A 27884-nucleotide genomic window follows, 5' to 3' on the forward strand; every position below is an offset into this window, starting at 1 on the left:
CCAGAACCTGTGCCGCTGCAGTCACCCGGGCCATCTTCCAGTTGATATGGAGTTCAAAGATGGATCGGGTCTGAAGGGACTCACTGTACAAAGATCAGGACAACAGGGGAAAAAATACAGCCAATGCCACCCTCACCCTGATGGCCACCTTTATGTGTGGCTGCATCAAGCTGTGCATGGATCCCCGGTACGCAAACACCAAGTGTCACTACGTGCTGAGGTTCGACCTGTCCCCGGTGTTGTGGAGGATGGGCCTGGCCTCGCTGCCGCGGAACGCTCCGAGTAGTTGGACCGTTCCGTATCACCTGTCCTTCGTGGAGAAATTTTTGAAGAAAAACACCTTTGACCACAAGTCCATCAGGAAGTGGTCAACATGTAGTGTCCTTGAGACCCTTCGGGAAAAGGAGAGGGCGGATCCTGTTAAGTGGTTCCCTGAGCAAACTGTCAAAGCCATTTGGCAGAATGCCTCATCGCCAGAACTTTCCAACAAGCACCAAGACATGGCTTGACTGGTGGTGAGAAGGGCTCTGCCTGTGAGATCTTTTATGCACGCCCGAACTCTCAGCCGCACCACACGCTGACCTCAAAGCGGCTGCGGGGGAGATGAGACTGTCACAGACCTCCTTCTGGAATGTGCCTATGCAGAGGAAGTCTGGAGAGGAATGCAGTGGTATTTGTCGAGGTTCGTCCCAAGCAGCGCCGTGACGCGCAACTCCGTGCTCTACTGCCTGTTCCCCAGGACGCACACCGAGACGAATATCAACTGCGCCTGGAGGATCATCAACTCGGTGAAGGACGCTCTCTGGTGGTCCGAAACCTGTTGATCTTCCAGCTGAAGAAGTTGACCCCGACTGAGTGTTGCAGACTGGCACATTCCAAGGTCCAGGACTACGTGTTGAGGGACGCGCTGAAGCTTGGGGCAGCTGCCGCCAAGGCGCGGTGGGGAAAGACCACCGTGTAACATCTGCCCGCCTAAAGAAGAACAGGGGGCCCATGCAGTCATTTGGGCTCTGCTGACTGCATGATTATTTTACGCATAAAGTATATTTTTGAAATAAAAAAAGTCTCCTCCAGATTAGAGTTTAGATTCCAGAGTCATTTGGTGAAGGATAGAACTGGAACCAGTAGTTCCACAATTTTATAACAATTTATTTGCAAGATTACACACACGCACTTCCTGACCCAAACGTTCCAGTTTCAGTTTGGGTCTATTTAAACCCTTTGTGAAGAACCCAGAAACAATGAATCCTCGATTTAAAAGGGACAGGACTGACCCACTGTGACCAAAAGAAAGAGGACTTTAAAGGAAATTGAAATCTTAGTAAAAAGGCATTTCCAGGATTAATGACAGTCCAGTGCCCCCTGTGCCCACCAGCCACTGAAGGCCTGAAGTGTACCCATGGACACCATTTGCCCGATCTCTAGGGACACCCAGGCACTGACCCAGCTGAGGAAGAGGGTCAGACAGTCAGGACGAACACCTCCCTTGACTGCCCACTGCCTGCACCCTGTTGAGGGTCACTTTGACCAGGCCCAGGACCAGGCCCATGAAGAGGTCTCCCGATCTGCCTGGTCCCCACTGCACCCGGTGGTCAAAGGTCAGGAACATGGGGCTAAAGTGGATCCAGAAATGGAGCAGCAGCCCCTTCACATCATGGAAGAGGAGGAGCAAACCAGGAAAGCCCCTCTGCTCCAAGAATGGGGGCCTCCCCTCACCCAGTGACCCAGTGTATGGGATCTTCCCATTCCCCCACCCAGTGACCCCGTGTGTGGGATCTTCCCCCTCCCCCACCCAGTGACCCAGTGTGTGGGATATTCCCCCTCCCAGTGACGCAGCGTTTAAGATCTTCCCATTCCCCCCCCCACCCCAGTGTGTGGGATCTTCCCCTCCCCCACCCAGTGACCCAGTGTGTGGGATCTTCCCCTCCCCCCCCCACAGAGAGGCTCTTTATTTGGATGAAGCGATGAATCCCCCATCCTCCTGGATTGTTACTCTCCGGGGACAGATTTTCAGAGGCTCTGTGTTTTTACCCCCATCAGTGTTCCCCGGTCTGAAGAAAGGATAGAGTTTCTCAGTGAATGTCCCAGTGAAAGTGTAGATATGGCTCTTGTTCTCTGAGTTATAAAAGGACACCTTCCCTCCCTCATAATCCAGACAGACTTGGACCTTCCTCGGACTCACACTGAGATTTAACCAACTGTTAGCCCAGTATTTATTCCCCTCTCTCAGCACCAATACCCAGTATCCATTATCCGGTGTGAAATGACTGATTTCCCTCTTCCTGTTGATGGACTCCTTGGCCACACCCACATCCCACTCAGTCTTATTCCCCACCTCCACCTCCCAGGAATGTTTCCCTGATGTGAATCCCTCTGATCCCAGGACACAGCCATAGTAACCAAATCTCTCCGGATTGTCGGGAAGCTGCTGCCAATTCCCGGTGTCTCTCACGGTGCTCAGGTCCTCAGACAGGAGAAGGGCAGGTTGGGCTGTATTAGGGTCCAAGGTGACTGGAGCTGGGAACAGAGGGACACCAATAAAATGTTAGTCACACTCACTGTAACTCTCACAGCCGCTTAGTGACTGGGAACATCAGCATCGACCCAGGATTAGAAATTCATCCCCAGGGAAGGGGTTAAACAGCACTCGGGATAGACCCTGCAATGAGGCTGAGGAAACCCCGTTACACAGAGAGGATGGGACAGAGAGAGAGAGAGAAAGACAGTGTGTCACAGAGAGAGAGAGGGGGAGAAAGAGAGAGGCAGTGTGCGACAGAGAGAGAGAGAGAGACGCTGTGTGTGACAGAGAGAAAGAGGGAGAGAGGGAGAAACAGTGTGTGTGACAGAGAGCGAGTGAGAGAGGATGTGTGTGACAGAGAGAGGGGAACTATGTCTGGGCTAAATACGGAGAAGGAAAGAGACGGTGAATTTGACAGAGAGATGCCGAGTGTGACAGAAACATAGATGGAAAGAGATGGTATCTCTGACAGGGAGAGAGAGAGAGAGAGGGTGAGTGTGACAGAGAGAGAGAGAGAGACAGTCAGTGTGGCAGAGAGAGACACACAGTGTATGGTTTCAGGGAGAGAGAGATGGTGTGTGTATCACAGAGAGAGAGAATGTTGTGTGTGATGTAGACAGAGAAAGTGAGTGTGATAAAGTGAGAGAGTGAGATGGCGAGAGTATCAGAGAGAGAAAGAGATGGTTTGTGTGACAGAGGGAGAGGCACAGCATTTGTGACAGACACAGAGAGAGGCAGAGAGTGTGACAGAGAGATAGAGAGAGAGATGCTGAATGATAGAATGAGCAGGACTTTTCCACTTAATGGTAAGGTTCTGGGGAGTGTTGCTGAACACAGAGACCTTGGAGTGCAGGTTCATAGCTCCTTGAAAGTAGAGTTGCAGGTAGATAGGATAGTGAAGAAGGTATTTGGTATGCTTTCCTTTATCAGAGCACTGAGTATCAGAGTTGGGAGGTCATATTGCGGCTGTTCAGGACATTGGTCAGGCCACTTTTAGAATATTATGCGCAATTCTGGTCTCACTCCTATCGGAAGGATGTTGTGAAACTTGAATGGATGCAGAAAAGGTTTACAAGGATGTTGCCAGGTTGGAGGATTTGAGCTATAGGGAGAGGCTGAATAGGCTGGGACTATTATCCCTGGAGCATCGGAGGCTGAGGGCTGACTTTATACAGGTTTATAAAATCATGAGGGGCATGGATAGGGTTAAAGAGACAAAGTCTTTTCCCTGGGGTGGGGAACCTGAGGGGCAACCTTTTCATGCAGAAGGTGATGCATGTATGGAATGAGCTGCCAGAGGAAGTGGTGGAAGCTGGTACAATTACAACATTTAAAAGGCATCTGGATGGGTCTATGGTTAGGAAGGTTTTCAAGGGATATGGGCCAAGTGCTGGCAAATGGGACTAGATTAGGTGAGGATAACTGCTCGGCATGGATGAGTTGGGCCGAAGGGTCTGTTTCTGTGCTGTACCTCTCTATGATTCTGTGAGTGAGCGAGAGAGAGAGACAGAGAGAGAGATGGTCCATTTGACAGAGAGAAAGGAAGAGAGAGACGGTGTCTGTGACAGAGTGAGAGACAGTGACTGCGATAGAGTGGGAGTGAGAAAGAGAGACAGAGAGAGAGCGCGACAGTGTGTGTCACGGAGAGAGTGAGTGTGAGAGAGAGCGAGATGGTATGTGTGATAGAGAGAGAGAGAGAGATGTATATGTGTGACAGTGAATGACAAAGCGACAGCGAGTGAGACGGTGATTGCGGTGGTGTGTATGACAAAGAGACAGACGGAGAGAGAGAGAGAGAGAGAGACTATGATTACGACAGAGGGACAGAGATACAGGGAGAGAGACACGGTGATTGTGACAGAGAGTGAGAGAGGATGAGTGTGTGACAGAGCGAGAGTCAGAGAGAGAGAGAGTAATGGTGAGTGTGACAGAGTGTCACAAAGTTGGTGTGTAAAAATAGTAAAATTGTAAATGAATTGAAAAGCAGAGTGTGGTCCCTTTCGGAGGAAAAGTGCTCTTTAAGCTTGGAGTTCAGCAGAGAAGGAGGTCTGTGTGCAGCTGTGGGAGACAGACTGTTCTAAAATGGAAACATGTTCCTGTTGGCTTTGTTCACGGGCACCTGAGGTTTGCTGCTGTTTTGACGACAAGTCGAATTTGACCAATTAATTTAAACCAAACACTCTGCCATTCAAAACCCACTGAATTTAAACCTGATGGTGTTTACAGCCTGAAACCAATCACGTTGTGAGAATTTGGTGCATCATCAGGAATATTGAAGGCAGGGTTTTTTTGAAAATTGAGAGAAGCCAAATGTCATAGAGAGACAAAGCTGACTTTGTCACAATATGATGAAGCTCTCTAACAAGGACCCATCAAATGCACCATTTCCAGCTCCAAATCCTCACAGAAGAATCATCAAAAGAAAGGTGTTTGTGATGTGAGATCAGCAGAAGGAAGATTGGAGACAGCGGAGAAGACATAGATTGTGTCATGTTGAGAGACTAAGTTTAATTTATTGCTCTTATGAATTGGATTTATATGTGGGAACTGTGTTATTGAAACATTCATTCCAGTAGAATTTAATTGAATGAAGGAATAGTGAGTAATTCTGTTAATTTGTTCATTGCTGATGTTAGATCAATACATTGTCAGTGAATATGACAGAGAGAGAGATGGTGCATGGACAGAGAGAGAGCGAGAGAGAGAAAGTGACAGTGTGTGTGTAAATAGAGAGGATGTGTGTGACATAGAGAAAGAGAGAGAGACTGTGACAGACAGAGAGAGATGGTGCATGTGACAGAGACAGAAAGAGAGAGAAACATTGTGTTTTTAACATAAAGACAGATATAGAGAGATGGCGTGTGTAACTGAAAGGGAGAGAGATGGTGTGTGTGACAGAAAGAGACGTGGTCTGTGTGACTGAGAGACATAGACAGAGGGTCACAGCAAGTGTGACATAGAGAGAGAGGTTGTGTATGACAGAGAGAGAGAGAGAGAGAGAGAGAGAGGATGTGTGTTGAAACAGGGTGAGCGAGAAGGTTTGTGTAACTGAGAGAGAGAAGGCAAGAGAGACGGTGTATCTGACAGAGACAGTGAGAAAGAGAGAGAATGAGACATTGTGTGTGAGACAGAGATAGAGAGAGAGGGTGGTGGCAAGTGTGACAGAGGGAGGTTGTGTATGACAGAGAGAAAGAGTGGGGCAGTGTGTGTGAAAGAGGGTAAAAAAGAGAAAGAGACGGTTTGTATGACAATGGGATGGACAGTGCGTATGACACAGAGAGAGAGAGAAAGAGAAACGGTGTGCGTGACAGAGGCAGAAATAGAGAGAGATGGTGTACATGACAGAGACAGAGATAGTGTGTGTGACAGAGAGATAGAGAGAGATAGTGTACATAACAGAGAGAGAGAGAAGTGGTGTGTGTGACAGAGAGTGAGAGAGAGAGAAAGAGAGAGATGGTGTGTGTTACAGAGAAACATAGACAGAGGGTCACAGCAAGTGTGACACAGAGAGAGAGGTGGTGTATGACAGAGAGAGAGAGAGGACGTGTGTTGAAAGAGGGTGAGAGAGAAGGTTTGTGTGACAGAGAGAGAGAAAGCAAGAGAGACGGTGTGTCTGACAGAAATGATGAGAGAGAGAGAGAGAGAGAAAGTGTGTGTGACACAGAGATAGAGAGAGAGAGGGCGATGGCAAGTGTGACAGAGAGAGGTTGTGTATGACAGAGAGAAAGAGAGAGAACAAGATGGTGTGCATAACAGAGACAGTGACAGTGTGTGTGACAGAGAGGAAGTGAGAGAGAGATAGTGCATGTGACAGGGAGAGAGAGAGAGAGAAAGAGATGGTGTGTGTGATAGAGAGAATTAGAGAGTCAGAGATGGCAAGTATGATGAAAAGAGACAGGTTATGTGTAACAGAGAGAGAGTGATACGGTGTGTGTGATAGAGGGTGAGAGAGTGAGGCGCTGTGTTTGTCGGAGGGTGAGAGAGTGAGGCGGTGTGTGTGACAGAGGGTGAGGCGGTGTGTGTGACAGAGGGTGAGGGAGTGAGGCGGTGTGTGACAGAGGGTGAGAGAGTGAGGTGTGTGTGACGGAAAGTGAGCGAGTGAAGCAATGAGTGTGACAGTGGGTGAGAGAGTGAGGTGGTGTGTGTAACGGGGGTGATAATGAGGCGGTGTGAGTGACAGAGGGTAAGAGAGAGAGGCAGTGTGTGAGCAACAGAGGGTGAGAGAATGTGGCGCTGTGTGTGACAGAAGGTGAGAGAGTGAGGCGGTGAGTGTGACAGAGGGTGAGAGAGTGAGGCGGTGTGTGTGACAGAGGGTGAGAGAGTGAGGCGGCGTGTGTGACAGAGGGTGAGAGAGTGAGGCACACTGTGTGACAGAGGGTGAGAGAGTGTGGCGCGGTGAGTGACAGAGGGTGAGAGAGTGAGGCAGTGTGTGTGACAGAGGGCGAGAGGGTGAGGCGGTGTGTGAGCAACAGAGGGTGAGAGAATGAGGCGGTGTGTGTGTGACAGAGGGGAGCGAGTGAGGCGGTGTGTGTGACAGAGGGTGAGAGAGTGAGGCAGTGTGTTGAAATTTGAGGGTGCATACATGAGGATCAGTGGTCGGCACAACATGGTGGGCTGAAGGGCCTGTTCTGTGCTGTACTGTTCAATGTTCTATGTTCTATGTGTGAGACAGAGGGTGAGAGAGTGAGGCAGTGTGTGAGAGAGGGTGAGAGAGTGAGGTGTGTGTGACGGAGGATAAGAGAGTGAGGTGTGTGTGATGGAGGATAAGAGAGTAAGGTGTGTGTGTGACGGAGAGTGAGCGAGTGAAGCAATGAGTGTGACAGAGGGTGAGAGTGTGCGGCTGTGTGTGAGCAACAGAGAGTGAGAGAATGAGGCGGTGTGTCTGTGACAGAGGGGAGCGAGTGAGGCAGTGTGTGTGACAGAGGGTGAGAGAGTGAGGTGGTGTGTGTGACAGAGGGTGAGAGAGTGAGGCGGTGTGACTGACAGACAGAGAGTGAGGTGGTGTGTGACAGAGGGTGAGACAGTGAGGTGATTAGTGTGACAGAGGTGAGAGAGTGAGGCGGTGGGTGTGACAGAGGGTGAGAGAGTGAGGCGGTGGGTGTGACAGAGGGTGAGAGAGTGAGACGGTGTGTGTGAGATGGAGGGTGAGAGAGTGAGGCAGTGTGTGTGACAGAGGGTGAGAGAGTGAGGTGGTGTGAGTGACAGAGCGTGAGAGAGTGAGGCAGTGTGTGTGACAGAGGGTGAGAGAGTGAGGTGGTGTGAGTGACAGAGCGTGAGAGAGTGCAGCGGTGTGTGTGACAGAGGGTGAGAGAGTGAGGTGGTGTGTGTGACAGAGGGTGAGAGAGTGAGGCGGTGTGTGAGACAGAGGGTGAGAGAGTGAGACGGTGTGTGTGACAGGGTGAGAGAGTGAGGTGGTGAGTATGACGGAGGGTGAGAGAGTGAGGTGGTGAGTGTGACGGAGGGTGAGAGAGTGTGGCGCTGTGTGTGACAGAGGGTGAGAGAGTGAGAAGGTGTGTGTGAGATGGAGGGTGAGAGAGTGAGGCGGTGATTGTGACAGAGGGTGAGAGAGTGAGGCGGTGTGTGTGACAGAGGGTGAGAGAGTGAGGCGGTGATTGTGACAGAGGGTGAGAAAGTGAGGCGGTGTGTGAGACAGGGTGATAGAGTGAGGTGGTGAGTGTGACGGAGGGTGAGAGAGTGAGGTGGTGAGTGTGACAGAAGGTGAGAGAGTGAGGTGGTGAGTGTGACGGAGGGTGAGAGAGTGAGGCAGTGTTTGTGACAGAGGGTGAGAGAGTGAGGCGGTGTGTGAGACAGAGGGTGAGAGAGTGAGACGGTGTGTATGAGATGGAGGGTGAGAGAGTGAGGCAGTGTGTGTGACAGAGGGTGAGAGAGTGAGGCGGTGTGTGTGACAGAGGGTAAGAGAGTGAAGTGGTGAGTGTGATGGAGGGTGAGAGAGTGAGGTGGTGAGTGTGACAGAGGGTGAGAGAGTGAGGCAGTGTGTGAGACAGAGGGTGAGAGAGTGAGGCGGTGTGTGTGACAGAGGGTAAGAGAGTGAAGTGGTGAGTGTGATGGAGGGTGAGAGAGTGAGGTGGTGAGTGTGACAGAGGGTGAGAGAGTGAGGCGGTGTGTGAGACAGAGGGTGAGAGAGTGAGATGGAGTGTGTGACAGAGGGTGAGAGTGAGGTGGTGTGTGTGACAGGGTGAGAGAGTGAGGCGGTGTGTGAGACAGAGGGTGAGAGAGTGAGGCGGTGTGTGAGACAGAGGGTGAGAGAGTGAGATGGAGTGTGTGACAGAGGGTGAGAGTGGGATGGAGTGTGTGACAGAGGGTGAGAGTGAGGTGGTGTGTGTGACAGGGTGAGAGAGTGAGGCGGTGTGTGACAGATGGTGAGAGAGTGAGATGGTGTGTGTGAGATGGAGGGTGAGAGAGTGAGGCAGTGTGTGTGACAGAGGGTGAGAGAGTGAGGCAGTGTGTGAGAGAGGGTGAGAGAGTGAGGTGTGTGTGACGGAGGATAAGAGAGTAAGTTGTGTGTGTGATGGAGAGTGAATGAGTGAAGCAATGAGTGTGACAGAGGGTGAGAGTGTGCGGTGGTGTGTGGGGACAGTGGGTGAGAGAGTGAGGTGGTGTGTGTAACAGGGGGTGATAGTGAGGCGGTGTGAGTGACAGAGGGTAAGAGAGAGAGGCAGTGTGTGAGCAACAGAGGGTGAGAGAATGAGGCGGTGTGTGTGTGACAGAGGGTGAGAGCGTGAGGCGGTGTGAGTGACAGACAGAGAGTGAGGCGGTGTGTGACAGAGGGTGAGACAGTGAGGTGATTAATGTGACAGAGGGTGAGAGAGTGAGGCGGTGGGTGTGACAGAGGGTGAGAGAGTGAGGTGCTGTGTGTGACAGAGGGTGAGAGAGTGAGGTAGTGTGTGTGACAGAGGGTGAGAAAGGGAGGCGCTGTGTTTGTTGGAGGGTGAGAGAGTGAGGTGGTTTGTGTGACAGGGTGAGAGTGAGGTGGTGTGAGTGACAGAGGGTGAGAGTGAGGTGGTTTGTGTGACAGAGGGCGAAAAACGAAAGAGACAGTTTATGTGACAGAGAGAGGGATAGTGTATGTGACAGAGAGAGAGAGCAGAACAAGATGGTGTGCATAACAGAGACAGTGAAGGTGTGTGTGTCAGAGAGAAAGAGAGAGAGTGGTAGTGCATGAGACAGGGAGGGAGAGAGATGGTGTGTGTGACAGAGAAAAATAAACAGAGTCAGAGATGGCAAGTATGATGAAAAGAGAGAGGTTATGTGTAACAGAGAGAGAGTGAGACAGTGTGTGTGACAGAGGCTGAAAGAGTGAGGCGGTGTGTGAGTGACAGAGGGTGAGAGAGTGAGGTGGTGTGTGTGACAGAGTGTGAGAGAGTGAGGTGGTGTGTGTGACAGTGGCTGAGAGAGTGAGGTGTTGTGTGTGACAGTATCTGAGAGAGTGAGGTGGTGTATGTGACAGAGGCTGAGAGAGTGAGGCGGTGTGTGAGTGACAGAGGTGAGAGAGTGAGGCGGTGTGTGTGAAACAGGGTGAGAGAGTGAGGCGCTGTGTGTGACAGAGGGTAAGAGAGTGAGGTGGTGTGTGTGACAGGGTGAGAGAGTGAGGTGGTGTGAGTGACAGAGCGTGAGAGAGTGAGGCGGTGTGTGTGACAGAGGTTGAGAGAGTGAGGCGGTGTGTGTGACAGAGGGTAAGAGAGTGAAGTGGTGAGTGTGACGGAGGGTGAGAGAGTGAGGTGGTGAGTGTGACAGAGGGTGAGAGAGTGAGGTGGTGAGTGTGACGGAGGGTGAGAGAGTGAGGCAGTGTGTGTGACAGAGGGTGAGAGAGTGAGGCGGTGTGTGAGACAGAGGGTGAGAGAGTGAGATGGAGTGTGTGACAGAGGGTGAGAGTGAGGTGGTGTGTGTGACAGGGTGAGAGAGTGAGGCGGTGAGTGTGACGGAGGGTGAGAGAGTGAGGCAGTGTGTGTGACAGAGGGTGAGAGAGTGAGGCGGTGTGTGAGACAGAGGGTGAGAGAGTGAGATGGAGTGTGTGACAGAGGGTGAGAGTGAGGTGGTGTGTGTGACAGGGTGAGAGAGTGAGGCGGTATGTGACAGACGGTGAGAGAGTGAGACGGTGTGTATGACAGAGGGTGAGAGAGTGAGACGGTGTGTGTGAGATGGAGGGTGAGAGAGTGAGGCAGTGTGTGTGACAGAGGGTGAGAGAGTGAGGTGGTGTGTGTGACAGAGGGTGAGAGAGTGAGGCAGTGTGTGAGAGAGAGTGAGAGAGTGATGTGTGTGTGACGGAGAATAAGAGAGTAAGGTGTGTGTGTGACGGAGAGTGAGCGAGTGAAGCAATGAGTGTGACAGATGGTGAGAGTGTGCGGCGGTGTGTGGGGACAGTGGGTGAGAGAGTGAGGTGGTGTGTGTGACAGAGGGTGAGAGAGTGAGGCGGTGTGAGTGACAGAGATTGAGGCAGTGTGTGACAGAGGGTGAGACAGTGAGGTGATTAGTGTGACAGAGGGTGAGAGAGTGAGGCGGTGGGTGTGACAGAGGGTGAGAGAGTGAGACGGGGTGTGTGAGATGGAGGGTGAGAGAGTGAGGCAGTGTGTGTGACAGAGGGCGAGAGAGTGAGGCGGTGTGAGTGACAGACAGAGAGTGAGGCGGTGTGTGACACAGGGTGAGACAGTGAGGTGATTAGTGTGACAGTGGGTGAGAGAGTGAGGCGGTGGGTGTGACAGAGGGTGAGAGAGTGAGGTGCTGTGTGTGACAGAGGATGAGAGAGTGAGGCGGTGGGTGTGACAGAGGGTGAGAGAGTGAGACGGTGTGTGTGAGATGGAGGGTGAGAGGGTGAGGCGGTGTGAGTGATAGAGGATGAGAGAATGAGGTAGTGTGTGTGACAGAGGGTTAGAGAGGGAGGCGCTGTGTTTGTCGGAGGGTGAGAGAGTGAGGCGCTGTGTGTGTAGAGGGTGAGAGAGTGAGGCGGTGAGTGTGCCAGAGGGTGAGAGAGAGAGGTGGTGAGTGTGACGGAGGGTGAGAGAGTGAGGTGGTTTGTGTGACAGAGGGCGAAAAACGAAAGAGACAGTTTATGTGACAGAGAGAGGGATAGTGTATGTGACAGAGAGAGAGAGCAGAACAAGATGGTGTGCATAACAGAGACAGTGAAGGTGTGTGTGTCAGAGAGAAAGAGAGGAAGAGTGATAGTGAATGTGACAGGGAGGGAGAGAGATGGTGTGTGTGACAGAGAAAAATAAACAGAGTCAGAGATGGCAAGTTTGATGAAAGGAGAGGTTATGTGTAACAGAGAGAGAGTGAGACAGTGTGTGTGACAGAGAGTGACAGAGTGAGCCGGTGTGAGTGACAGACAGTGAGAGAGTGAGGCGGTGTGTGTGAGACAGAGAGTGAGAGAGTGAGGCAGTATGTGTGACAGAGGCTGAAAGAGTGAGGCGGTGTGTGAGTGACAGAGGGTGAGAGAGTGAGGTGGTGTGTGTGACAGAGGCTGAGAGAGTGAGGTGGTGTGTGTGACAGAGGGTGAGAGAGTGAGGTGGTGTGTGTGACAGTGGCTGAGAGAGTGAGGTGGTGTATGTGACAGAGGCTGAGAGAGTGAGGCGGTGTGTGAGTGACAGAGGTGAGAGAGTGAGGCGGTGTGTGCGAAAGAGGGTGAGAGAGTGAGGCGGTGTGTGTGACAGAGTGCGAGAGTGAGGCATTGTGTGTGACAGAGGGTGAGAGGGTGAGGTGGTGTGTGTGACCGAGGCAGGACAGACACTGTATGTGGCAGCGAAAGAGCGAGAGAATTTGAGTGTGATCGAGACAGAAATAGAGAGAGAGAGAGTAAGAGACAGTGTTGTGACAGAGAGATAAAGGGATGGTGTGTAACGAAGAGAGAGAAAGAGAAAGAGGGAGGTGGCAACTATGACAGCGAGAGTGAAGTTTTGAATGACAGGGAGAGAGAGAGAGTGGGTCATTATGTGTGACAGAGGGTGAGAGACAGTTTCTCCATGAAGAGAGAGGGACAGTGGATGTGACAGACCGTGAGTGTGACAGCGACAAAGAGAGATTGGTGCATGTGAAAGTGTGTGACAGAAAGTGAAGGAGGGAGATAGCAAGTGTGACAGAGGGAGAGAGGGGGGTGATGTTTTTGACAGAGAGAGAAAGAGAGAGAGAGAGAGAGACGGTGTGTATGACAAAGAGAGTGAGAGGAAACATTTGACAGAGCGAGAGATAGAGAGATGTTGAGTGTGGCAGAGATAGGGAAAGGGAGACACAGGGAGGGAGATAGTGAGTGTGATAGAGAGAGAGAGACAAAGAGAGAGGGTGTCTGTGATATAGACAGAGCTTAAGGAGTGTGTCAGAGTGAGAGAGAGACAGAGACACGGCAAGTCTGACAGAGAGGGAAAGAGAGAGAGTGTATGACGGAGAGAGAGAGAGATGGTTTATGAGAGAGAGGGACAGTGAGTGTGACAGAGAGAGATAGAGTGTGTGAGACAGTGTGTGATAGCGAGAGAGAGAGAAATGGATGTGTGTGAAAGGGAGAGACAGTTAGTATGAGAGAGAGAGAGATGGCAAGTGTGATGATAGAGAGAGAGATAAATGGTGTGTCTGACAGAGGGGCAGAGTGAGAGAGAGAGAGAGAGACTGTTTGCATGATAGAGTGAGAGAGAAAGAAAGAGATGGTTTATGTGACAGAGAGCTGGAGGGGGAGAGGGATGATGTGTTTGACAGTGGGAGATGCAATGAGTGTGACAGAGTGAGAGAGAGAGAGAGAGAGAGATAGTGACTGCAACAGAGTGAGAGAGAGAGAGAGAGGAAGACAGTGAGTGTGAAACACAGAGAAAAAGATGGTATGTATCACAGAGAGAGATGGTATGTGTGATAGAGAGATGGTGAGTGTAACAGAGACGGAGAGAGAGAGAGAGACAGTGTGTATTACAGCGAGAGAGAGAGACTGACAGTGCATGTGACAGGGAGAGACAGTGCTTATCATAGAGAGAGAGAGAGACAGACAGACAGACAGACAGACAGACATGGTCAGAAGGTCACACAATACCAGGTTATTGTCCAACAGGTTTATTTTGAAACCGAAGCTTTCGGAGTGCTGCCCCTTGACGAGGTGCAGACTGAGACGGTGTGTGTGACAGAGAGAGGGACTTGCAGCCTGGCCCAGCTCTGGGAGCTGTCCACCCCAACAAGGCCTTTTATCTGGAAGCTGCAGCCACTGACATCAGTTTAAGGGAAGTCCTTCTGTTGGAAACAAACAGTCACTTGTGACCATTAGCCTCTGACCATCGCAATCCAGTCTGACTGCTGTTAGACAGAATAATCAAAGAAGGAACAGGATCTTATGCTGGAGTTTTGTGGAAGATGGATAAAGATCACCAGAATGTTGGGTCAATGATCCACAAAGGGAGGTTGAAGAAGCAATGTCCCTTCGCAATACTAGGAGTGTCCAGCAGGTGGAGCGGGTCACTGTGACTCTGTGATCAGTCAATTCTGTATTTTCATAGAAAACTGACTGAAGTGAAATCTTATCAGTTACGAAGACAATTAAACATTTATTGTGAATACACAGCTCCCTTCTACTCATAAATATGAGAGTTGTTGAAGAGCTGGTGTCAGGAAGCTCACACCCACCTGTATTAATCACCGTCAGCATCTTTTTCCACACTCTGTACTGCAGGGAGCCGATGTACTTGCCCACATTTATTAAAGGGTAAACCTTCTGTGGCTCTGGGAGAGTTTGCTTCACTCTGAAACAGGAGATAAAGGTCAGTGTTGGGTCATTCCAGGGTGGGAGAGGGATATGTTAGAAATAAAAATCAAATCGAGGATGTAAGCTTTACCTTTTCTTTGTATCCGGAAATTTCTGTGGAACAAAAACATTTTTACAGTTAGTGTTTCGAGATCATTTTATGACAAAAAGTAAAGTTCCAGACAGGATTCCCCAAAACATGAACATTTTAAGTTCAGGAAGTTATTAGGCAGTGTCTTCCTGTCCTCACTGGACTGAGTTACTCCACAATATTACAAATTACTGGATCTTACTGCACAGAACAACTCACAGAGATCCAACCCAATTGGAATATCTTCATGGATGTTAAATTGCTGGGATTAGTTTATTGGTTACAGAGTCACTTTAATGTTTACTTCCCTGTTATAATGTGTATGTGTCCTGAAGACAATTGTTTCTGGGAATCCACACCAGGATTGTCCAATAGAATTCACTGACCCTCCTGGAAAGAGGGTGAAGCTGCAATTTTGGTTTTATGTTCAGTACCAGGACTCATCAGACAGTCTCCGAATCTTTGTCTGCAGTCAGGCCACTCTGTGTAACCTGAAACCCTGAACCATACAGACTGACTTATAATGTCAGGGACACTCACTGTGAGTCACTCTGAGCTCAATGTCCAACCAGCTGAATGGCAACTCCATTGTCAGATGGACTGGGTTTCAGCTGAGCTGTTAAACTGAGGTTTACACTCTCTCCCCATTGAATAGTGTCACTATGTACTGAGGTTCTACCTGTCCGGTGTTGGGAAGGATGGGCCTGGCCTCACTGCTGTGGAATGCTCCAAGTAGTTGGACTGTTCCCCATCACTGTCCGTCATGGAGACATTTACAAAGAGAAACACCTTTCACCACAATCCATCAGGAAGTGGTCAGTACCTTGAGGGAAAAAGAGAGGCTAGATCCTGTCGTGGTTAGAGAGGGCACCTGTGAGATCCTTCATGTACGCCCGGTCGGTCTATGCCACCACATGCTGCCCTCGAAGTGCCTGCAGGGAGGAGAGACTGTCACACATCTCCTTCTGGAAAGGGCCTTTGTAAAGGAAGGCTGGAGGAAGATGCAGTGGTTTGTGTCGAGGTCCATCCAGAGCAGCTCCCTGATGCGGGACTCCGTGCTCTATGGTCTGTTCCCCGAGGGACACACCGAGACAAACAGTGACTGCGCCTGGAGGACCATCAACTCAGTGAAAGATGTTCTTTGGACCTCCCAAAACTTGTTGGTCTTCCAAACAGAGAGTTGACCTTGACCGACTGTTACAGACTGGGACATTCCAAGGCCCAGGACTACGTGCTGAGGGACACATTAAACCTTGGGGCAGCTGCCGCCCAGGCACAGTGGGGAAAGACCACTGTCTGAGGGCTTTCTATTGAAGTGAATCCGTTCAGTTATCAGTCCTTCCTGGTGCCTCAAATGGATGTAAATCTAGTCTTGGACAAGTCACAACTGCCTTTGGTTTGTTTGGTGGATAGAGTCAAGCTCCAATGTTTGTTGTTTCTCCATATGTGACTGGACAGAACCAAACTGCTTTACTGCCTGTGTATATAAAGGTAGCTTTATGAATAAAGTATATTTTTGAAATTAAAATAACAATGAACTGAGTAGATCCCAAGAGGAACACTGGGGTTCTCCCTGTGTCCTGGTCAACATTTACCCCTCAGCCCACACTGGCACCGCAGACGGTGGTGTTGCCATAGTCTTTACCAGGCCAAAGGGCTGCTCCCTCATTGGGGAGAGATGACTGGTGGTGATTACCCTGCGGGCCACCATACCTCAGACAAGGGGAGAGGTTGGGAAGGAGGGTCCTTCATGGTAACCTCAGTGATGGGAATTGAACCCTTGCTGTTGGTATCACACTGCTTCACAAACTGCCCCCTTCAGCATTTCAATACACAACAGTGAATTACCTACATTAAGTTCTCAGGGGCTCACTGAACACAGTGGAAATTACGGAAAATCATATTGATTCTGATATAAATGGTTGTCATGTGGGGACACACCCCTCCCATTGTCTGAACATTTCACTATTTAACTGCTGAGAGAAAGCTCGATCTGTCTGTGTATCTGAGCCTGTGGAGAGTTCTCTCTCCTGGACAGAACCATTCCTGTTCCAGCCAGGGACACTGTAAACATGTTACAGCCTGGCCGGTCCCTGCACTGTAGGTCCCAGAGTCTGATCAGCAGCTGGACTGGAAATGTACCCTCAGGGGAGAATGGTCTGACCATCCTGAGGGTTTCTCACTCTTTATGAAGCTGATTTTCCTCATGGTTTCAGCTCATTACAATGTTCCCCTGTAGTATTTCCCTGGAGTGGACACACTCCAGATTGTGTCATTTCCATGTTAAAGACAGTGTTTGTGCTCTTGGGTGTGAGACAGAGAAAACCCAATGTCCCAGGTCACTGGCGTGCTGTTACTCAGTGAGGTTTATACTCTACATTTTAAGGATAGAATCTGCAATTCATCAAGACAATCTCAAAGAAAAGAGGCAAAGGAAAGAAAAATAAATAGTTACTGTTAAAAATGTGATGCTGTCCTGTTCCCTCAGCTCTTGTTCAATATCCTGAACAGTGACTGAAAGGGTTGAGATTTCCTCTGTTATCTTTGCAATCCTCTCCTTCATCTCCTGACTGTGTTCCTCTTTTTCCAGTTTCAGATCTTCCAACACAATCCTCTCTTCCTCACGGAGAAACTGATGAAGATTTTCAAATTCAGTTTTAATTTGTTTCTCTGTTTTTACGCCTTGGTCCTTTGGGAAATAAGAATCAGATTGAACAAAAACAAATGAAGAGTTTTAAAATGTTGTTCAGCCTGAGCAGTCATAGAGTCATAAAGATGTACAGCACAGAAACAGACCCTTCAGTGAGACCCATCCACGCTGACCAGATATGCAAATTAATCTCATCCCGTTTGCCAGCACTTGGCCCACATCCCTCCAAACCCTTCTGATTCATCCACCCATCCCCATGTCATTTAAATGTTATTCTTGTACCAGCCTCCACCACTTCCTCTGGCAGTTCTTTCCATACATGCACCACCCTCTTCACAGGTCCCTTTAAAATCTTTCTCATCTCACCTTCAACCTATGGCCTGCAGTTTCAGCCTTCACGGCCCTAGAGAAAAGACCTGGGCTATTCATCCAATCTCTGCCCCTCATGATTTTATAAACTTCTACAAGGTCATGCCTCAGCCTCCAATGCTCCAGGGAAAACAGCCCCAGCCTATTCAGCCTCTCCCTATAACTCAGTTCCTCCAACCCTGGCAGCACCTTGTAAATCTTTTCTGAAGCCTTTCTCATTTCACAGCATCTTTCCTGCAGCAGGGAGACCAGAATTGAATTCCAGGAGTATTCCAGAAGTGATATAACTAATGTTCTGTTCAGTCGCAACATGACCTCCTAACTCCTGTACCCAATGCACTGTTCATGTCTGACTCATATCAGTAAATTATTAAAACTTTCCCAATCTGGTCAAATCCATGATGTGTAGAAACATCTTCTCTGGATCCACGTTTTCAAATCCTATTAGAATTTTTAAAAATTCAAACAGATTAGCCTCAGTCTTCTCTTTTCCAAAGAAATGACTCACAACCTGTTCAATCATTCCTAAAAGTGCTAAATTCTGATAGAACATAGAACATTCCAGCGCAATACAGACCCTTCAGCCCTCGATATTGCACCGACCTGTGGAACCAATCTGAAGCCCATCTAACCTATACTATTCCATTTTCATTCATATGTGTATCCAATGACCATTTAAATGCCCTTAAAGTTGGCGAGTCTACTACGGCTGTAGGCAGACCATTCCATGCCCCATCTATTCTCTAACAACCTCTGATGTCTGTCCGATATTTATCACCCCTCACTTTAAAGCTATGTCTCCTTGTGCTAGCCATCACCATCTGAGGAAAAAGGCTCTCACCGTCCAGCCTATCTAACCCTCTGATTATCTTACATGTCTCAATTAAGTCACCTCTCAACCTTCTTCTCTCTCATGAAAATATCCAGGTTAGTTCATGCAATATCTATTTGTTATATGGAGACTGGAATTCTGCACAGTGCAATTCTGAATGGTTACAATTCTGTACAAAATATAGAACAAAGTAAGATCATAAGTACCTGAATGTGGGACAATGTTTTCTCATAATCACTTTTGACAGTTTCACATTCCTTCTTCTTCTCCTGAATTGGCTTCAGGGAGGTTTCCAGTTCCTCCTGAACAAAACCATCAATTAATTAGCACATTTTCAGAAAAACAATCCCCAAAAATGAAACATCATCAAATTGAAATTCATATTGGCACAGACTCGGGATGACTGGGGGAATGATTAAATCAAGTCTGAGAAAAACATTCAGTCAATTAGTGGCATTTGTCTGGAATTTGCTGCCTAGTTTGATTGTGGAGATATGAGAGATGTTGTAACCTGCAAGACTATGGGTCAGGGCCTGGACGGTGGGATCAGTATGGGTGGTTGTAAATTTGTACTCAGACTGAATGGCCTCCTTCTGCCAGAACTTTCTCTGGTTTTATTGAACGAAGGCCATAAAAGTACAAATGTTGCTTCATAGAGTTCAGTGTAACAAACAGAGCCAGAGACGTTGTAAATGAAATTCACTCCGGGGAGGTGATGCATTGGGAGAGAATCCACAAGGACTGGTCAGACACTGAGAGGTGTAGAGGCACAGAGGACTTTAGAGAACGTGTCCAGAGGTCCTTGAAGGTAGCAACATAGGAAGGTAATGTTATTAATGAGATATGGGAACTTTATTTAATGGTCAGTGTATAAACGATATGAGCAGGATGCATACATTTGAATTGTAGAAATCATTAATAACACCACTGCTAGAACACTGAACCCCGTTCTGCTCACCACATTACAGGAAGGATGGGCCCACACCACAGCAGTGTGTTACCATGGAGAATTGTACACATAAGGAAAGATGAATAAATCAGGCCTATTTCCATTAGGATGGGGCAGACTGAGGAGATCGGATTGAGCTGCAGTTAATTATGAAGGGCCCTGAGAAATTGGATAGGAAGGACATACCTTCCTGAGCAGAGATTTTATTGATTGAGTCAGTGGAATTGCTGAAAGAATTAGCTGGGAACTGAGATATCTTTTCACCCAGTTTGGGTTTCAGTGCCTGAAAATGTGGGAGAGATAGAAACCCTTGTCACAGTGTGACAATGCTGTCACTTTAAGAGGTTATTTGTCCTGGTTTTTTTGAAGAGAGGTTGTAAGGCAAAGGGACTGAACTAGCTACTGCAGACCTTGTGAGGAAACAGCCTGGGGGACATTGGGTTTTTTTACCAGCCTGAATGGGTGTGGCCAGCTCTCCTCTCTCTGGGTTTGGGTTTTTTCAGTTACATTAGAAGATATTAGGGTCTCAAAAGAATCTTCAGTGAACGTCGCTTCACTGCTATTTTCTCTAAACTTCTCGAGATTTTTTTTTTCTCTTTAATCGGAGAACTACATCTGAATTTTCCTTTTTCCATGGGTGTGTTTATTGGATTTTCCGACATTGGAACAGTTAATTAGTAATATTCGCTGCACCTATTATTAAGTTATTCTAAATTCCTCTTTCTTTGGTTGTATTTTAATGAAACTGTTTAAATAAGTTGTGCTTTGCTGAACATCGAGTAGTTTGACCAGTTGCATCAGATTTATGGGCGGGATGGTGGCTCAGTAGTTAGCACTGCAGCCTCACAGGGTCCTGGGTTTGATTCCAGCCTCAGGTGACTGTCTGTGTGGAGTGTCCTCTGGGTGCTCCAGTTTCCTCCCACAATCCAAAGCTGTACAGGTTCGGTGAATTGCCCATAGTGTTCAGCGATGTGTAGGTTAGGTGCATTCGTCAACGGTAAATGTAGAGTAATAGGGTCAGGGAATGGGTCTGGGTGGGTTACTCTTTGTAGCGTCAGTGTGGACTTGTTGGGCCGAATGGCCTGTTTCTGCACTGTAGGGAGTCTTAAAAAAAACATGTTCTTCTAAAGATCTGGTACAGATAATGTGTAATTTCCTTTAAAATAAGAAAATGTTAGAGCCTGGGCTATCTTCTTAAAATATTTAAAGGGGGTCCGATCTGGTCCATGAAAACAGTCAAAACATTTTCCAAGGCTCCAGGACAGAAGCTGGAAAGTGGGATCAGGACTGGTGGCTCTTTATCTGCCAGCACAGATACAATAGGCTGAGCAGACACATTGGAGCAGGAGTAGGCCAGTCAGCCCCTCAGGCCGTGCTGTGCTATTCTAGATCAGGGCTGATCATCTCCATCAGTGCCATTTTCCTGCACTATCCCCATATCCCCTTGATGTCATCACTCTCTAGAAATCTCTGGATCTGTGTCTTGAACATATTCAGTGACTGAGCTTCCACAGGTCTCTGGGGTGAAGAATTCCAAAGATTCACCACCATCTGAATGGTCTCCCTCTGTGCTGTAAATTTCTGTGTTTCTGTGATTGTTGGTGGTGTTCCTTGTCCCTGATTCATGGGGTTTCTACTCAAGTTAGTTCCCACATGTCCCTCATGTGCCTGACACCAGGCTCCCTGCAGTAACAGCTCTGCTCAGAACTCGGTCACAGCAGGAGACTCCCAGGAGGACAGCGGGACTCCAGCCTGGGAGTAGTCACTGTCACAGCAGACTTCTCCAATGGGTTACGGAGCAGTAAAGGGAGGCAGCAGGTCCCTGTCCAAGTGAGGCAGCCAGGCTGGATAAGGCACAGATAAAGGGCCAGATGATGGTGGGAAGGGGGAAAGGCATGGGCAAGGAAGAAAACTTAAAGGATATGGTTGGAGAGAGTTGGAAGAAGCAGAGAGGAGAGTTTCACTGATGGGACATGGGGGACAAGGAAGGGTGGGAGTTACATATTCAGAGTGAGAAACTGAATTGGATGATGAGGCTGTTGGTAAGGGTGAGGGAGTGGGGGTGTTGGACAAGGGGCAGTGTCAATGTTAGGCTGGATGGATCTGAGCTTGGAGGTGGTGATGCTCAGGGAGGTCACTGAAATCGGGCACAGTGACAGGGGGAGTGAGGAACATGGCAGAGGGTGGGGAACAGAGGAAAGGATCAGATCATCAAGTGTCAAGGTTACAAACTCCTTTCACGTGGCCTCCTAAATGTTAAACGTTCTGCATTCTTGTTTTAAAACATCTCTCTGGCCTTGTCTTCCCTGTTTCTTTGGAATGTCCTTCAGCCTCACAATCCTGTTAGACATCGGCTGTCATCAAATCCTGAACATCCCTGATTTTCATCACTCCCCCATTGGTGGCTGAACCTTTAGCAGCCAGGACCACGAGCTTCTGGAAAATTCTCCCAAAATCTCTCCATTTCTCTCTCTCTCTCTCTCTCTCTCCCTCCCTCTCTCTCTCTCTCGCTCTCTCTCCCTCAGGAGGATAAACCTCTCCCTGTTTGACCAAGCTTCTGCCCATGGCCCTCATGTCACCTGATGTGGTTTGGTGTCTAAGTTCACTTCATAACATTCCCGATAAGGGCCTTTGCAAGTTTTCTGACATTAAAATACTGATTAGATATATGTTTTCATTGTTGTTCTCAAGTGAACAATTTCATCTAACTGCTAAGTAATTGAAGACTAATTACTGAAAGATGGTCAAACCTGAATCTCTGAATGTTCCCTGTTCAGGATTCCATTCTCTGTTTTCATCACCTCCTCTAATCCAATTCTGGCCTCTTGAACACCCCCATTTTAAACACTCCCCCATCGGTGTCGCCACCTTTTGCATTGCAGGCCCTGAGCTTCGAGAATGTTCTCTCTCTCTCTCTCTCTCTCTCCCCCCCTTTCTCTTTCTGTTTCAGGAAAATAAACGTTTCCTCTTTGACCAAGCCTCTGATCATTGTTCTGACATCACCTGATGTGACTCAGTGTCCAATTTGTTATAAGTGAATTCTGTCTAGGTATTCTAAATCTCCGGAGAATAGTCCCTGACACTCGGCTAACTACTCTACACTAGGGCTATGGTTCAGATCAACCGAGTTCTGCCTCCACACTCTGCCGACCGCGGACTGTCTTTAGTACTGAAGTAGCCTATGATTATGAAATTTTTAAATTATGTGGCATGATTTTATTAGTGTATAAATAAGAGCATTTTCTAGCCCCCACGAACAATCTCAGTGCAATACAGTCTACTTACTGTCCCAACGTCCTGAAACTCACTCTCAAGTTACCCATATTAATTCGCATCTGCCCTCAGAGTTTCTGTTCCCCTCTGCCTTATCGGCAGCCTATATACCTCATTTTCCTGAAGGTGAATACCACCCCTTATGTGAATTTGCAATTGTTCTAACTTATTACTACCTCATCCTTAATCTCATGAATGGTCCTCCTTTCCCTCCTTAAGTTCTAATAAAATCATATCATGAAAGAAAATAACGTTAAGCATTCATAAAATTACAATCAAAAATAGCACACTGAATCAAATGACAAACAACAAGTTTTAAACATAAAACCATTAACAAACAGATGAATGCAAGCCAGAGCACAAAGTGTTAAACTGCTTGTTAGCTGAGAAGCCTTCTGCCAGATTCTTTCTCACAGACACCATGATAAAGCTTGCAGCATTTCTTACTTGCACTTTTCCACACAGATTTTCGCAGAGAATTTCACACAAAAAGATCCATACACAAACAGAAATTCTCACATCCACAGAGACTACTTTATTTTTCACAATCAAATTTACACACAGAGATCCTATCGGGGCCGGCCCATCTCTTTCACATATACATAAATATTCAGATTTAGATATCCGCCTTATTTATCTGACTCCTTTCCCTATTCACATTCCATCCCGTAGATGCCCTCTCTTTCTCTCCGTAACTCCGGGCATTCTCGTTTGAAATGACCTAGTTTCCCACAGTGATAACATCCTGCGGGTTTCGGCCTCCATTGTCCATAGCCCTTACCCTGGACATTCCACTTCTCTTCACCACCCTTCTGCCAACTTCCTCTATCCCTTCCGCGACATCCTTGTGTCCTTCATTCATCCTCCCAGGGGACTCACAGTCCTCCCTTCTACCATTATCTTAGCCTTCCGTTTCTCCGCCACTATGTCTCTCTATACAAATACCTTCTGAACCTCCTGTAACAACTCCGACTCATTTCTACCGCTCCCGTCCTCTATCTTCTGTAACTTCTTCTGGATATCAGGCCATGCCTTTGTCACGAAGTGAACCTTTACCATCCCTCATCCTATTTCCCCATCTGGGTCTATACTCGAACATTTCCTAACCGACTCCCTTAATCTGTGTAAGAACGCACAGGGAGACTCGTCCTTTCCCTGCCTCAGGTCGAAAACCTTGGCTACATTTTGCTGTTTGGGGATGCAAGTTTGTATCCCTTGGATTATCAAATTTCGCAAGTCTGACGTATTATCCCTTCTATAATGTGGTGGTCCCAGTTAGGGTTCTGAAGGGGATATTTGTCCTCACCCCTAACCATCCCCCTCTCATGCCAAATTGTCCGGCAAGCTCAATACCGGCGCTGCTACTAGTTTTTTTTAAAATCTCAATTAACACATTCCCTATCCAGTATCCCTATATAAGTCTCCTTTCTCCCCCAGTAAATACTATGTTCAAAAATAGACATTAACTCAGCCCACATATACAGACCGGGCCTCAAAAATAAATTAATTTGTTCTGACAATCCTATCGGATTCTCAACCAGGACCGTCATTTCCTTTTAAATGTTCCGACCTCCCCACTGGTGAGGGGGTCATACACAAACCCAATCTCCTTGTCCCCTATCGGCACTTTAGTCGTTACGTTCTTCCTTTTTTTAAGAAATATTGCAATGTTCCTAGCTTCTTATATCCTCAGACACCAATTTATTAATTCATGCTTGACTAACTTTAAAGCCTGTTCCTAACTTGTAAACATATTTATATATTTACGTCTATTTATTCAGGATTTAATATTTAAAATGTAAAATGCATACAGTTCCCAATTTTGAAATCCACTGTAATCACCCAGATTTAGTACCCTAATTTAGATCCAAAATTAGTTTTCTTATGTACTCCTGACCAATCATTTCTCAATTACAATACTTTAGGTCGTAAAATAATCAGAGCTGTCTTACAATAATTTGTCAATTCAAGTTAAAAAAAATTCTAATGGCCGAATCCAAGGTCTCAGATAATAACCATGGAAGTTATCGTCTTTTTTTTCGACAGCCTACTGTTGAACTAAAACTTCAACTGTACTTCACATATTGAAAAAAAATCATGTTAAGTTTACATAAAAATCACATTTAAAACAATCCTGGAACTCAAGCTCCAGTGAATAAAACTTCCTCATTCAATCACCAACAAACAAATGTGCATTCAAACCAAATCACAAAGGGTTAAATGTTTTGCTTGCTGTTCTCGCACTCTCTCTCTCTCTCTGCCGGTCTTACTGCAAGCTGTTGGTAAAAATAAACTTCAGTTGTCCCCCTTATACGGCTTCTATGTGAAGATAATAGAGACCATCCAGAAACGGGGTTCAACACTATCAGTTTGTAACTAATCTCTTCCGCTCTCCACAATCTCTGTAGAATCTATCAGGGGGAATTTTCGGGGTTTCGTCTTCCCGTTCCTTTTTCGACCCGGAACATTGGCCACCCATGGTTGGTCTTCAGGCTAACCTGTTTGCTATACTCCGGTTACTTAGTCAACCCTTTTATCCCGGTTACCAAGTTAACCCTTAATTTCCTGGTTACCTGTCACAACCACGGAGTCGACAAGGCAGTGTACACTTCTCAATTCCGTGAAAACCCCAAATACCAGAGAAGGTTCTTACCTTGATCCGTGCACGGAGTTGTCCGACTCAAGATAACACTTCAACCTGTTACCTTATCAAAACTTCAACCTTTTACTTTATTATGAGCGCTTCCTATTCACATCGTTTGCTCAAATATCTGTGTGTGTCACAGTGTCCCGGAATCATTCAGAGCCTCCCGTGGGAGTTCTTTTTAGTATCCCGGACTCGAGCCCCCAAATTTGTTATAAGTGAATTCTGTCTAGGTATTCTAAATCTCCGGAGAATAGTCCCTGACACTCGGCTAACTACTCTACACTAGGGCTATGGTTCAGATCAACCGAGTTCTGCCTCCACACTCTGCCGACCGCGGACTGTCCTTTAACCCTTGACTTCAAGGGAGACGGTCCACAAGGTCCCGTCCTAGGAGGCGAACTCCAAGCTGACAGCACCAGCCCTCATCCCCTCTGGCTACCGCTTTTCCTGTGGCAAATCAAAATGCTGCGAGACACACAAATGAGCAACGGATGTTTATTTCAAACTTGCAAGTTTGGGCGGCTTCCAAAAAAAAGCTTCGGAAAATCACGACGGAAGATTTTACAGCACTGATATTTATACATGTAAAAACATTAATGACAATTCCATTGGTTAAAACATTTCACGCTTTTCTCTGCCAATTCTTTGATTTATATTGTTTTTAACAATTCCATTGGTCAAAACCTTTCACACTTCTCTCTGCCAACGCTTTGACTATCTGTATGGTTCTAATATTCTGAGAGCTACTATTGTATCATGGCCACCTGTTTCTTAAACATTACATTATTTTTCTCTATCCCAGGCCTTGGTTATCTGTATGTTTCTAATATTCTGAGAGCTTCTATTGTATTATTGCCAAGGTTACCTAGCTTCATAGCAGCCTAGTTTTAATTAACAGCTTATGTCAGTTTCATTCAAGGTTACAAACCGCCATGTTTTTGACATAACAGTTTCTCCCTGTTTCCAGGCTAACTTACATTCAGTCTCACAGTTCGCCCTTACTTATTAACCCTTAGTTAAACTGCAGAAATTACATCACCCATATCAAATGTAATTGTAGAACATTCCTCTGAAATACCTTATGATGTTTTATTAGATTAAAAGCATTGGATAATTGTCAGTTTTTGTTGTAAAAGGCAGCTTTGACTAAAGGAAATCTACCACCCTCCGTCGTTTATCAGAAGGAAAAAGATTTGCAAAGTAGTTTAATAATAATCATTGTGAGACACTCAAACCTGAGTCTTTGAATGTTCCCTGCAGGATTCTGTATTGTATTTTACTCAGTGTCCCCTCACCTTAAACTCTTCGGCAGCTTCTTCCACTGGCAGCACCTCGTGGTTTTGATGACTTTTTGAAGACTGGCAGATGAGACAGATGAGCTGATTATCAGTTTTACAGAATAATTTCAGTTTCTCCTTGTGTCGGCTGCATTCCTGCAGAATTTCACCACCTCCACCGTATTTTACAAATGATTCCACGATGTTGGAGAGAGTGCGGTTGGGTCTCAGGGTCCTGGAGGAAGTCTCCTTTCTACAGACAGGACAGCAGGCAGTGTCAGCTCTCTCCCAGTACTGGGTCACACAGGATCGACAGAAGCTGTGATCACAGTCGAGTAAGACAGGATCTTTATACAGATCATGGCAAACAGCACAGGAAAGGTCAGTTTCCATCGTGAAGGAGTAATCTCTGTGCTCTGTGCTCAAAGTAAAATGGTGATCAGTGTTCAGTGAAGTACTTTCAGTTTCGGTTCCTCATTCCAGCAGCAACATTATAAACAGATTCCAGAAAAAGGCAGGGCAAGGTAGGAAGATAAACAGATCACAGATAAACAAATCTTGTTCATTAATTTTTAACCAGGTGTGGGAAATAAGAAATGTAGGTTTTCTGCAGGCGAGATAGAAATGTAATTAGATTAGATTACTTACAGTGTGGAAACAGGCCCTTCGGCCCAACAGGTCCACACCGACCCGCCGAAGCGAAACCCACCCATACCCCTACATTTACCCCTTACCTAACACTACGGGCAATTTAGCACGGCCAATTCACCTGACCCACACGTCTTTGGACTGTGGGAGGAAACCGGAGCACCCGGAGGAAACCCACGCAGACACGGGGAGAACGTGCAAACTCCACACAGTCGCCTGAGTCGGAAATTGAACCCGGGTCTCAGGCGCTGTGAGGCAGCAGTGCTAACCACTGTGCCACCGTGCCACCCACTAATTGTTGTAAGTGCTAGTGGAGTGTAATTTCTGTAGATGGGGGAGGGGTGAGACATTATACAAACAGTCATGGATTTCTTGTAACATGTAGTATACTTAAGGCTAAGACTTTAATGAATATAGGGGGTCTTTTAGAGAAGTAGTTTTAAAGAAAGTAGCTTTAAGCTCGGAAATAACTATGGAGTGTTGTAGCTGACCACAAAAGAAGAAGTAAGGGCATTTTCACAATAAAGCTGACAGTAACAGAACAAGGAATGCAGACATCCAAGGACAGCCTGGTACATAGATAAGGAAAGAGAAAAACAAGTGAAGTAATTATCTTAAGGTTAGTCACAAGTAAAGGCCAAATAAGGGAATGAGATGAAATAAATGATTATGATAGGGTAAGAATAGGGAAAGGGAATGTGAGCCTGCAACACACAAACTGTATAAAAATGATTGCATAACAGACAGCTTTGTGCTTTTTGCCAGGCTAGCGGGGTGCCCGGACTTGCAAGTTTGTAATAAATTGTCCTTGTTTCCATGGCTTTGTCTCCGGCTGATTGAGAAGTGAGTTTTGTTTCTAACACAGGGAATCAGTCTGCCTCACTGGTCTGACTTTGTTTCTG

General features: G+C 47.2%; 1 protein-coding gene across 1 annotated transcript; it reads right to left on the reverse strand.

Moving 5' to 3' along the window:
* Positions 1–1948: 1948 nt before the first annotated feature.
* Positions 1949–26746, reverse strand: LOC132832459 (zinc-binding protein A33-like). Its single transcript, XM_060850482.1, has 6 exons — positions 26353–26746; positions 18395–18490; positions 16793–17026; positions 14338–14360; positions 14129–14244; positions 1949–2517 (listed from the first exon to the last, which is right to left on the reverse strand). The coding sequence occupies exons 1-6, from the start codon at positions 26725–26727 to the stop codon at positions 1949–1951; spliced, it is 1413 nt and encodes a 470-aa protein (XP_060706465.1). The 5' UTR covers positions 26728–26746.
* Positions 26747–27884: the final 1138 nt, after the last annotated feature.

Source organism: Hemiscyllium ocellatum, chromosome 35, assembly GCF_020745735.1.
Source record: "Hemiscyllium ocellatum isolate sHemOce1 chromosome 35, sHemOce1.pat.X.cur, whole genome shotgun sequence".
Classification (NCBI taxonomy): domain Eukaryota; kingdom Metazoa; phylum Chordata; class Chondrichthyes; order Orectolobiformes; family Hemiscylliidae; genus Hemiscyllium; species Hemiscyllium ocellatum.

What these genes read in the sequence shown, in the direction of transcription:
- LOC132832459 (XM_060850482.1), bottom strand. Translation starts at nt 26,727, where the DNA reads ATGGAAACTGACCTTTCCTGTGCTGTTTGCCATGATCTGTATAAAGAT. An exon ending in AAGCTGCCGAAGAGTTTAAG is followed by an intron (nt 18,491 to 26,352) that starts GTGAGGGGACAC and finishes GGTTTTGTTCAG; the next exon opens with GAGGAACTGGAAACCTCCCT. An exon ending in ACAGCATCACATTTTTAACA is followed by an intron (nt 14,361 to 16,792) that starts GTAACTATTTAT and finishes TTTGTTCCACAG; the next exon opens with AAATTTCCGGATACAAAGAA.